At 39.7% G+C, this 13,758-nt stretch overlaps 1 protein-coding gene across 2 annotated transcripts in view; it reads left to right on the top strand.

Moving 5' to 3' along the window:
- The window catches only part of LOC131949388 (phospholipid scramblase 1), a 34,903-nt gene extending 21,689 nt beyond the window's left edge, over window positions 1-13,214 (top strand). For both annotated transcript variants that reach the window (XM_059311258.1, XM_059311259.1), the window contains 3 exons: window positions 712-823; window positions 1,925-2,027; window positions 11,413-13,214. In XM_059311258.1, coding sequence (XP_059167241.1) covers window positions 712-823; window positions 1,925-2,027; window positions 11,413-11,507 — 310 coding nt within the window. In that variant the 3' untranslated portion in view covers window positions 11,508-13,214. The remainder of the gene's footprint in view (window positions 1-711; window positions 824-1,924; window positions 2,028-11,412) is intronic.
- The last annotated feature ends 544 nt before the right edge of the window (window positions 13,215-13,758 follow it).

Raw genomic sequence — 13,758 nt, 5'->3', positions numbered from 1 at the left:
ATGTGTGGTGGTTATATTGGCTGATGTGTGGTGGTTATATTGGGTGATGTGTGGTGGTTATATTGGGTGATGTGTGGTGGTTATATTGGCTGATGTGTGGTGGTTATATTGGCTGATGTGTTGTGGTTATATTGGCTGATGTGTGGTGGTTATATTGGCTGATGTGTGGTGGTTATATTGGCTGATGTGTGGTAGTTATATTGGCTATGTGTGGTGGTTATATTGGCTGATATGTGGTGGTTGTATTGGCTGATGTGTGGTGGTTATATTGGCTGATGTGTGGTGGTTATATTGGCTGATGTGTGGTGGTTATATTGGCTGATGTGTGGTGGTTATATTGGCTGATGTGTGGTAGTTATATTGGCTATGTGTGGTGGTTATATTGGCTGATATGTGGTGGTTATATTGGCTGATGTGTGGTGGTTATATTGGCTGATGTGTGGTGGTTATGTGGGGAGACATATGGAGGTTGTGAGGAAATATTTGGTAGGGGAACAAAACATTTGAACATTATTTAATCATTTGGTGCTAATGAACATGCCAGAAATTATACTTGCTACTGACCTAATAACATGCTAGAAATGGGACCTGACTCTCAAGTTGTTTTGGCAGACCAGCAATGAAGATAAGTAATGAAACTGCTGGACAGATTCAATCTTGCTTTTTAATTGAATGGCATTGTATTTGTCTTTCCCCCCCCCCCCTACCTAGATGGACATGCTGCGTACCCAAGTATAAAGTGTATGATGCACAAAACCACTGTGTCTTTACCATTGTAGGGGACTGCTGCTACTGCAAGTGTTGTACTGATGTTTTATTCAAGGTGAGCAACACACTATTAGTCTAATTATAACATGACCAACACACATTGTAGGGGACTGCTGCTACTGCAAGTGTTGTACTGATGTTTTATTCAAGGTGAGCAAGACCAACACATTATTAGTCTAATTATAACATGACCAACACATTATTAGTCTAATAATAACATGACCAACACATTATTAGTCTAATAATAACATGACCAACACATTATTAGTCTAATTATAACAAGACCAACACATTATTAGTCTAATAATAACAAGACCAACACATTATTAGTCTAATAATAACATGATGATTAGTTGTGGTGTCTTATTTACTAAGAGATTGTTTTGGAAACACATTTTTAGTTGCAATTCTATGTCTTGCCTACTCACCTTTATGAAGTAACATTGATTTGATCATACACTGCATTTAGAGGGTCAGTTGACACATAGACAGGTGGAACTACTACACTGCTAGATCCTGAGTAGGGTGGGGGGTTGTTTAGGACCCCAATTCTGACATCAAATAATTTGTGTGCTTCTTGATAGACTAGTGGTGTTTGATAGACTTAAGGTCTTTGTTAGACTAGTGGTCCTTTATAGACTAGTCATCTTTGCTAGACTTGACTAGTGGTTTTTGATAGGCTAGTCATTTTTATAAAAGAAAAAGCAGATCTACTACAACAGTGATTGTTTACAGTAACTAACACAGTGTTGCATAGAAAAAAATCACACGAACTGTAGTGTAAAAGATAGGCAAACGCTCAAACCATTTCCATGACTTCCTGCTCTTCTGCAAATAGTCTAAAGGGGTGCCCAATATGGGCTTTTTTTTCTAGTTTCACAACTATAGGTAGGGGAGTCCCAGTGACACTATTAGATCATTTATTTTTTTAAAGATTGCCGTGTTAAATTTTCATTTCTTCACACTATTACATACACATTTGTATGTTCCATTTGGTGGGTATTTACTTATGAGATTTCTAGTTAAAACTTGCTGTCGGTACCCATTACACGTAATTATAGGCCTATATATTTTAATGTTGTACTTGTTTGAGAGAGAGAATTTGCAGCATTAGCCACTTGAAGCCATTGCAAATGTTGATTGTTCCACCTGACAGGTATTTGAAGGAGACAGCGAGAACATGGAGGAAGGGCAGATCATCAAACATTGGGGCGGATGTCGTGAGCTTTTTGGTGGAGCTAACGATTTCAGCATCAAATGTAAGTTAGCCCCATTCAATCACCCATGTAAAACTGACATTAGCCCCATTCAATCACATGTAAAACTGACATTAGCCTCATCCAATCACCCATGTAAAACTGACATTAGCCCCATTCAATCACATGTAAAACTGACATCCCCATCCAATCACCCATGTAAAACTGACATTAGCCTCATCCAATCACCCATGTAAAACTGACATTAGCCTCATCCAATCACCCATGTAAAACTGACATTAGCCCCATCCAATCACCCATGTAAAACTGACATTAGCCCCATCCAATCACATGTAAAACTGACATTAGCCCCATCCAATCACCCATGTAAAACTGACATTAGCCTCATCCAATCACCCATGTAAAACTGACATTAGCCTCATCCAATCACCCATGTAAAACTGACATTAGCCCCATTCAATCACATGTAAAACTGACATTAGCCCCATTCAATCACATGTAAAACTGACATTAGCCCCATCCAATCACCCATGTAAAACTGACATTAGCCCCATTCAATCACATGTAAAACTGACATTAGCCTCATCCAATCACCCATGTAAAACTGACATTAGCCCCATCCAATCACATGTAAAACTGACATTAGCCCCATCCAATCACCCATGTAAAACTGACATTAGCCCCATCCAATCACATGTAAAACTGACATTAGCCCCATTCAATCACATGTAAAACTGACATTAGCCTCATCCAATCACCCATGTAAAACTGACATTAGCCCCATTCAATCACATGTAAAACTGACATTAGCCTCATCCAATCACCCATGTAAAACTGACATTAGCCCCATTCAATCACATGTAAAACTGACATCCCCATCCAATCACCCATGTAAAACTGACATTAGCCCCATTCAATCACATGTAAAACTGACATTAGCCCCATCCAATCACCCATGTAAAACTGACATTAGCCCCATCCAATCACCCATGTAAAACTGACATTAGCCCCATTCAATCACCCATGTAAAACTGACATCCCCATCCAATCATCCATGTAAAACTGACATTAGCCCCATTCAATCACATGTAAAACTGACATTAGCCTCATCCAATCACCCATGTAAAACTGACACTAGCCCCATTCAATCACATGTAAACTGACATTAGCCCCATTCAATCACATGTAAAACTGACATTAGCCCCATTCAATCACATGTAAAACTGACATTAGTCCCATCCAATCACCCATGTAAAACTGACATTAGCCCCATTCAATCACATGTAAAACTGACATTAGCCTCATCCAATCACATGTAAAACTGACATTAGCCCCATTCAATCACCCATGTAAAACTGACATTAGCCCCATCCAATCACCCATGTAAAACTGACATTAGCCCCATCCAATCACCCATGTAAAACTGACATTAGCCTCATCCAATCACCCATGTAAAACTGACATTAGCCTCATCCAATCACCCATGTAAAACTGACATTAGCCCCATTCAATCACCCATGTAAAACTGACATTAGCCTCATCCAATCACCCATGTAAAACTGACATTAGCCCCATTCAATCACATGTAAAACTGACATTAGCCTCATCCAATCACCCATGTAAAACTGACATTAGCCCCATCCAATCACCCATGTAAAACTGACATTAGCCCCATCCAATCACCCATGTAAAACTGACATTAGCCCCATCCAATCACCCATGTAAAACTGACATTAGCCTCATCCAATCACCCATGTAAAACTGACATTAGCCCCATCCAATCACCCATGTAAAACTGACATTAGCCCCATTCAATCACCCATGTAAAACTGACATTAGCCTCATCCAATCACCCATGTAAAACTGACATTAGCCCCATCCAATCACCCATGTAAAACTGACATTAGCCCCATCCAATCACCCATGTAAAACTGACATTAGCCCCATCCAATCACCCATGTAAAACTGACATTAGCCCCATTCAATCACCCATGTAAAACTGACATTAGCCCCATCCAATCACCCATGTAAAACTGACATTAGCCCCATTCAATCACATGTAAAACTGACATTAGCCCCATTCAATCACATGTAAAACTGACATTAGCCCCATCCAATCACCCATGTAAAACTGACATTAGCCTCATCCAATCACCCATGTAAAACTGACATTAGCCCCATTCAATCACATGTAAAACTGACATTAGCCCCATTCAATCACATGTAAAACTGACATTAGCCCCATCCAATCACCCATGTAAAACTGACATTAGCCTCATCCAATCACCCATGTAAAACTGACATTAGCCCCATTCAATCACCCATGTAAAACTGACATTAGCCCCATTCAATCACCCATGTAAAACTGACATTAGCCCCATCCAATCACCCATGTAAAACTCACATTAGCCCCATTCAATCACATGTAAAACTGACATTAGCCCCATTCAATCACATGTAAAACTGACATTAGCCCCATCCAATCACCCATGTAAAACTGACATTAGCCTCATCCAATCACCCATGTAAAACTGACATTAGCCCCATTCAATCACATGTAAAACTGACATTAGCCCCATTCAATCACATGTAAAACTGACATTAGCCCCATCCAATCACCCATGTAAAACTGACATTAGCCTCATCCAATCACCCATGTAAAACTGACATTAGCCCCATTCAATCACATGTAAAACTGACATTAGCCTCATCCAATCACCCATGTAAAACTGACATTAGCCCCATTCAATCACCCATGTAAAACTGACATTAGCCTCATTCAATCACCCATGTAAAACTGACATTAGCCCCATTCAATCACATGTAAAACTGACATTAGCCCCATCCAATCACCCATGTAAAACTGACATTAGCCTCATCCAATCACCCATGTAAAACTGACATTAGCCTCATCCAATCACCCATGTAAAACTGACATTAGCCCCATTCAATCACATGTAAAACTGACATTAGCCTCATCCAATCACCCATGTAAAACTGACATTAGCCCCATTCAATCACATGTAAAACTGACATTAGCCTCATCCAATCACCCATGTAAAACTGACATTAGCCCCATTCAATCACATGTAAAACTGACATTAGCCCCATTCAATCACATGTAAAACTGACATTAGCCCCATTCAATCACATGTAAAACTGACATTAGCCTCATCCAATCACCCATGTAAAACTGACATTAGCCCCATTCAATCACCCATGTAAAACTGACATTAGCCTCATTCAATCACCCATGTAAAACTGACATTAGCCCCATTCAATCACATGTAAAACTGACATTAGCCCCATCCAATCACCCATGTAAAACTGACATTAGCCTCATCCAATCACCCATGTAAAACTGACATTAGCCTCATCCAATCACCCATGTAAAACTGACATTAGCCCCATTCAATCACATGTAAAACTGACATTAGCCTCATCCAATCACCCATGTAAAACTGACATTAGCCCCATTCAATCACATGTAAAACTGACATTAGCCTCATCCAATCACCCATGTAAAACTGACATTAGCCCCATTCAATCACATGTAAAACTGACATTAGCCCCATTCAATCACATGTAAAACTGACATTAGCCTCATCCAATCACCCATGTAAAACTGACATTAGCCTCATCCAATCACCCATGTAAAACTGACATTAGCCCCATTCAATCACATGTAAAACTGACATTAGCCCCATCCAATCACCCATGTAAAACTGACATTAGCCTCATCCAATCACCCATGTAAAACTGACATTAGCCTCATCCAATCACCCATGTAAAACTGACATTAGCCTCATCCAATCACCCATGTAAAACTGACATTAGCCTCATCCAATCACCCATGTAAAACTGACATTAGCCTCATCCAATCACCCATGTAAAACTGACATTAGCCTCATCCAATCACATGTAAAACTGACATTAGCCCCATTCAATCACATGTAAAACTGACATTAGCCCCATCCAATCACCCATGTAAAACTGACATTAGCCTCATCCAATCACATGTAAAACTGACATTAGCCCCATTCAATCACCCATGTAAAACTGACATTAGCCCCATTCAATCACCCATGTAAAACTGACATTAGCCCCATTCAATCACATGTAAAACTGACATTAGCCTCATCCAATCACCCATGTATAACTGACATTAGCCTCATCCAATCACCCATGTAAAACTGACATTAGCCCCATCCAATCACATGTAAAACTGACATTAGCCCCATCCAATCACCCATGTAAAACTGACATTAGCCTCATCCAATCACATGTAAAACTGACATTAGCCCCATCCAATCACCCATGTAAAACTGACATCCCCATCCAATCACCCATGTAAAACTGACATTAGCCCCATCCAATCACCCATGTAAAACTGACATTAGCCTCATTCAATCACATGTAAAACTGACATTAGCCTCATCCAATCACCCATGTAAAACTGACTTTAGCCCCATTCAATCACCCATGTAAAACTGACATTAGCCTCATCCAATCACCCATGTAAAACTGACATTAGCCTCATCCAATCACCCATGTAAAACTGACATTAGCCCCATTCAATCACCCATGTAAAACTGACATTAGCCTCATCCAATCACATGTAAAACTGACATTAGCCCCATCCAATCACCCATGTAAAACTGACATCCCCATCCAATCACCCATGTAAAACTGACATTAGCCCCATTCAATCACCCATGTAAAACTGACATTAGCCTCATCCAATCACCCATGTAAAACTGACATTAGCCCCATCCAATCACCCATGTAAAACTGACATTAGCCTCATTCAATCACATGTAAAACTGACATTAGCCTCATCCAATCACATGTAAAACTGACATTAGCCCCATTCAATCACATGTAAAACTGACATTAGCCCCATCCAATCACCCATGTAAAACTGACATTAGCCCCATTCAATCACATGTAAAACTGACATTAGCCTCATCCAATCACATGTAAAACTGACATTAGCCCCATTCAATCACCCATGTAAAACTGACATTAGCCCCATTAAATCACATGTAAAACTGACATTAGCCTCATCCAATCACCCATGTATAACTGACATTAGCCTCATCCAATCACCCATGTAAAACTGACATTAGCCCCATCCAATCACATGTAAAACTGACATTAGCCCCATCCAATCACCCATGTAAAACTGACATTAGCCTCATCCAATCACATGTAAAACTGACATTAGCCCCATCCAATCACCCATGTAAAACTGACATCCCCATCCAATCACCCATGTAAAACTGACATTAGCCTCATCCAATCACCCTATGTAAAACTGACATTAGCCCCATCCAATCACCCATGTAAAACTGACATTAGCCTCATTCAATCACATGTAAAACTGACATTAGCCTCATCCAATCACCCATGTAAAACTGACATTAGCCCCATTCAATCACCCATGTAAAACTGACATTAGCCTCATCCAATCACCCATGTAAAACTGACATTAGCCTCATCCAATCACCCATGTAAAACTGACATTAGCCCCATTCAATCACATGTAAAACTGACATTAGCCCCATTCAATCACATGTAAAACTGACATTAGCCCCATTCAATCACCCATGTAAAACTGACATTAGCCCCATTCAATCACCCATGTAAAACTGACATTAGCCCCATTCAATCACATGTAAAACTGACATTAGCCTCATCCAATCACCCATGTATAACTGACATTAGCCTCATCCAATCACCCATGTAAAACTGACATTAGCCCCATCCAATCACATGTAAAACTGACATTAGCCCCATCCAATCACCCATGTAAAACTGACATTAGCCTCATCCAATCACATGTAAAACTGACATTAGCCCCATCCAATCACCCATGTAAAACTGACATCCCCATCCAATCACCCATGTAAAACTGACATTAGCCTCATCCAATCACCCTATGTAAAACTGACATTAGCCCCATCCAATCACCCATGTAAAACTGACATTAGCCTCATTCAATCACATGTAAAACTGACATTAGCCTCATCCAATCACCCATGTAAAACTGACATTAGCCCCATTCAATCACCCATGTAAAACTGACATTAGCCTCATCCAATCACATGTAAAACTGACATTAGCCCCATCCAATCACCCATGTAAAACTGACATCCCCATCCAATCACCCATGTAAAACTGACATTAGCCCCATTCAATCACCCATGTAAAACTGACATTAGCCTCATCCAATCACCCATGTAAAACTGACATTAGCCCCATCCAATCACCCATGTAAAACTGACATTAGCCTCATTCAATCACATGTAAAACTGACATTAGCCTCATCCAATCACATGTAAAACTGACATTAGCCCCATTCAATCACATGTAAAACTGACATTAGCCCCATCCAATCACCCATGTAAAACTGACATTAGCCCCATTCAATCACATGTAAAACTGACATTAGCCTCATCCAATCACATGTAAAACTGACATTAGCCCCATTCAATCACCCATGTAAAACTGACATTAGCCCCATTCAATCACATGTAAAACTGACATTAGCCTCATCCAATCACCCATGTATAACTGACATTAGCCTCATCCAATCACCCATGTAAAACTGACATTAGCCCCATCCAATCACATGTAAAACTGACATTAGCCCCATCCAATCACCCATGTAAAACTGACATTAGCCTCATCCAATCACATGTAAAACTGACATTAGCCCCATCCAATCACCCATGTAAAACTGACATCCCCATCCAATCACCCATGTAAAACTGACATTAGCCTCATCCAATCACCCTATGTAAAACTGACATTAGCCCCATCCAATCACCCATGTAAAACTGACATTAGCCTCATTCAATCACATGTTAAACTGACATTAGCCTCATCCAATCACCCATGTAAAACTGACATTAGCCCCATTCAATCACCCATGTAAAACTGACATTAGCCTCATCCAATCACCCATGTAAAACTGACATTAGCCTCATCCAATCACCCATGTAAAACTGACATTAGCCCCATTCAATCACATGTAAAACTGACATTAGCCCCATTCAATCACATGTAAAACTGACATTAGCCCCATTCAATCACCCATGTAAAACTGACATTAGCCCCATTCAATCACCCATGTAAAACTGACATTAGCCCCATTCAATCACATGTAAAACTGACATTAGCCTCATCCAATCACCCATGTATAACTGACATTAGCCTCATCCAATCACCCATGTAAAACTGACATTAGCCCCATCCAATCACATGTAAAACTGACATTAGCCCCATCCAATCACCCATGTAAAACTGACATTAGCCTCATCCAATCACATGTAAAACTGACATTAGCCCCATCCAATCACCCATGTAAAACTGACATCCCCATCCAATCACCCATGTAAAACTGACATTAGCCTCATCCAATCACCCTATGTAAAACTGACATTAGCCCCATCCAATCACCCATGTAAAACTGACATTAGCCTCATTCAATCACATGTAAAACTGACATTAGCCTCATCCAATCACCCATGTAAAACTGACATTAGCCCCATTCAATCACCCATGTAAAACTGACATTAGCCTCATCCAATCACCCATGTAAAACTGACATTAGCCTCATCCAATCACCCATGTAAAACTGACATTAGCCCCATTCAATCACATGTAAAACTGACATTAGCCCCATTCAATCACATGTAAAACTGACATTAGCCCCATTCAATCACATGTAAAACTGACATTAGCCCCATTCAATCACATGTAAAACTGACATTAGCCTCATCCAATCACCCATGTAAAACTGACATTAGCCTCATCCAATCACCCATGTAAAACTGACATTAGCCCCATCCAATCACCCATGTAAAACTGACATTAGCCTCATCCAATCACATGTAAAACTGACATTAGCCCCATCCAATCACCCATGTAAAACTGACATCCCCATCCAATCACCCATGTAAAACTGACATTAGCCTCATCCAATCACCCTATGTAAAACTGACATTAGCCCCATCCAATCACCCATGTAAAACTGACATTAGCCTCATTCAATCACATGTAAAACTGACATTAGCCTCATCCAATCACCCATGTAAAACTGACATTAGCCCCATTCAATCACCCATGTAAAACTGACATTAGCCTCATCCAATCACCCATGTAAAACTGACATTAGCCTCATCCAATCACCCATGTAAAACTGACATTAGCCCCATTCAATCACCCATGTAAAACTGACATTAGCCTCATCCAATCACATGTAAAACTGACATTAGCCCCATTCAATCACCCATGTAAAACTGACATCCCCATCCAATCACCCATGTAAAACTGACATTAGCCCCATTCAATCACATGTAAAACTGACATTAGCCCCATCCAATCACCCATGTAAAACTGACATTAGCCCCATCCAATCACCCATGTAAAACTGACATTAGCCTCATTCAATCACATGTAAAACTGACATTAGCCTCATCCAATCACCCATGTAAAACTGACATTAGCCCCATTCAATCACCCATGTAAAACTGACATCCCCATCCAATCATCCATGTAAAACTGACATTAGCCCCATCCAATCACCCATGTAAAACTGACATTAGCCCCATTCAATCACCCATGTAAAACTGACATTAGCCCCATTCAATCACATGTAAAACTGACATTAGCCCCATCCAATCACATGTAAAACTGACATTAGCCTCATCCAATCACCCATGTAAAACTGACATTAGCCTCATCTAATCACCCATGTAAAACTGACATTAGCCTCATCCAATCACATGTAAAACTGACATTAGCCTCATCCAATCACCCATGTAAAACTGACATTAGCCTCATCCAATCACATGTAAAACTGACATTAGCCTCATCCAATCACCCATGTAAAACTGACATTAGCCTCATCCAATCACCCATGTAAAACTGACATTAGCCTCATCCAATCACCCATGTAAAACTGACATTAGCCTCATCCAATCACCCATGTAAAACTGACATTAGCCTCATCCAATCACCCATGTAAAACTGACATTAGCCTCATCCAATCACCCATGTAAAACTGACATTAGCCCCATCCAATCACCCATGTAAAACTGACATTAGCCCCATCCAATCACCCATGTAAAACTGACATTAGCCTCATCCAATCACCCATGTAAAACTGACATTAGCCCCATCCAATCACCCATGTAAAACTGACATTAGCCCCATCCAATCACCCATGTAAAACTGACATTAGCCCCATCCAATCACCCATGTAAAACTGACATTAGTGTTCCCTAAATGTTTTTGTTCCCTAAATGTTTTTGTTCCCTAGATGTTTTTGTTCCCTAGATGTTCCCTAAATGTTTTTGTTCCCTAAATGTTTTTGTTCCCTAGATGTTTGTGTTCCCTAAACATTTTCCTCTCTGTTTAGTCCCAGCCAACATGGATCTAATGAAGAAAGTCTTGCTCTTTGGTGCCACCTTCCTCATTGACTTCAACTATTTTGAATACCGTGGGAATCAATAGAGAGGCCAGACTGTCCACCCCATCACTAAAAGGATGGCTGGGTTAATGTCCACCCATGATGGTGTGCATGTTTTTAGGATCTGTGGTTTTTTTATAACATTTTTTAAAAGCCTTAACAAATGTGTGTAAAATAGAAGAGCCATATGGAACATAAATGATGACAATGATATTATTTTTACATCACTTCAGTAGAATTCAATAAATAGAGTGTTTGATATTTGAGCCTTCAAATTTTTCAATCATGATTTTTTTGAGCTATCAACTTTTTGAGCCATGATTTTTTTTGAGCCGTCAACTTTTTCCACCATGATTTTTGAGCTATCAACTTTTTGAGCCGTGAATGAGACTAAAGCTGTTGTGGTTGTATTATACAAACAATATTTTTTACATTTATTTTCATGCACATAAACTACTTTATAAACTGTCCTTTCTCTTTACAAGAAGCATTTGTGTACATTTTTACTTAACAGTTAAAAATACAAGGTTTTTGCTACTATATATATATATATCTAAGCTGAACAAAGGTCTAAATTGTCCAGCCCAAATACTGACTACTGTTTGCTCCTTGAGTCTTGAAATGACCAGCAGTTTTCACCACCTTCCACTTGAAGTGTGACGTAGGGCGCAAATGCTTATATATTAATAGATGTGGACAGCTTTTGAAAGTTAGCATTTGTTAATATGTGGACAACTTTTGAAATTAGCATTTTTTAATATATGGACAACTTTTGAAAGTTAGCATTTTTTAATATATGGACAACTTTTGAAAGTTAGCATTTTTTAATATATGGACAACTATTGAAAGTCAGCATTTTTTAATATGTGGACAACTGTTGAAAGTCAGCATTTGTTAATATGTGGACAACTGTTGAAAGTCAGCATTTGTTAATATGTGGACAACTGTTGAAAGTCAGCATTTGTTAATATGTGGACAACTGTTGAAAGTCAGCATTTGTTAATATGTGGACAACTGTTGAAAGTCAGCATTTGTTAATATGTGGACAACTGTTGAAAGTCAGCATTTGTTAATATGTGGACAACTGTTGAAAGTCAGCATTTGTTAATATGTGGACAACTGTTGAAAGTCAGCATTTGTTAATATGTGGACAACTGTTGAAAGTCAGCATTTGTTAATATGTGGACAACTGTTGAAAGTCAGCATTTGTTAATATGTGGACAACTGTTGAAAGTCAGCATTTGTTAATATGTGGACAACTGTTGAAAGTCAGCATTTGTTAATATGTGGACAACTGTTGAAAGTCAGCATTTGTTAATATGTGTACAACTGTTGAAAGTCAGCATTTGTTAATATGTGGACAACTTTTGAAAGTCAGCATTTGTTAATATGTGTACAACTGTTGAAAGTCAGCATTTGTTAATATGTGGACAACTTTTGAAAGTTAGCATTAGGTCAACTAGCATTTAGTGAACAAAAGTATAGTCTTAGTAGTATATTCAGTTTATCTGTTACTTTTATTGTGATTCTATTGGTGATTTTACCGTTACTTTTGGTGAGGTAAGATTTTGTCTTATACTTTTGGTGAGGTAAAAAAAAATTGTCTAAAAAGTTTTGATGTGATCTAAGTGTGAATGAATTGTATTTGTATAAAAAATGTACATAAACTGTGTAGTGGTGTAACTATTTTTTTAGTTGTTACTTTATGTTCAAAGAATTTAAATGTACAATAAAAAGTGGTGCCACCTGTTTCCTTGTGAAAATTTTTATTTTTGGTAGTGTTTATTTTCAATATTGGGGGGGGGGGGGGGGGGGGTTATCCATCTGTGTGATCCACAGTTGGATGGAGGACATCCATTTGTGTGGATCACACAGATGGGGGGGGGGGTATCTAATATGTTGTTTGTAAGTAAGTGAACTGGGGGGGGGGGGGGTACAGCTCAAGTTAACTGTGGGGGGGGGGGGGGGTACAGCTCAAGTTAACTGGGGGGTTGTGGGTACAGCTCAAGTTAACTGGGGGGTTGTGGGTACAGCTCAAGTTAACTGTCTTGGCGCTCTCAGCATGTTGACCTGCTCATAGGCAATCCCTTACAGGCTGCCTACGATGCGCGGCAACGGGTACGGAACGCTGGTGTTCCGCAACAAACTTTGGACTTCCCGTTCCGGGAAACTCCCCTCCTCCAGTGGGTGGAAAGCCAGAGGGTCGAACTGCCGGGGGGGGGGGAGTTTCAATAAGTTTTGCCTAGGGCGCTAAATAACGTGGCGCCGGCACGGTTAACAACGCACCACAAAGCT

This window comes from Physella acuta, unplaced genomic scaffold, assembly GCF_028476545.2.
Source record: "Physella acuta isolate Inbredline_101_S28 unplaced genomic scaffold, ASM2847654v3 ptg000693l, whole genome shotgun sequence".
In the NCBI taxonomy this organism is placed as follows: domain Eukaryota; kingdom Metazoa; phylum Mollusca; class Gastropoda; family Physidae; genus Physella; species Physella acuta.
The sequence above is the reverse complement of the archived record's forward strand: the minus strand, read 5'-3'. Positions and strand labels throughout refer to the sequence as shown.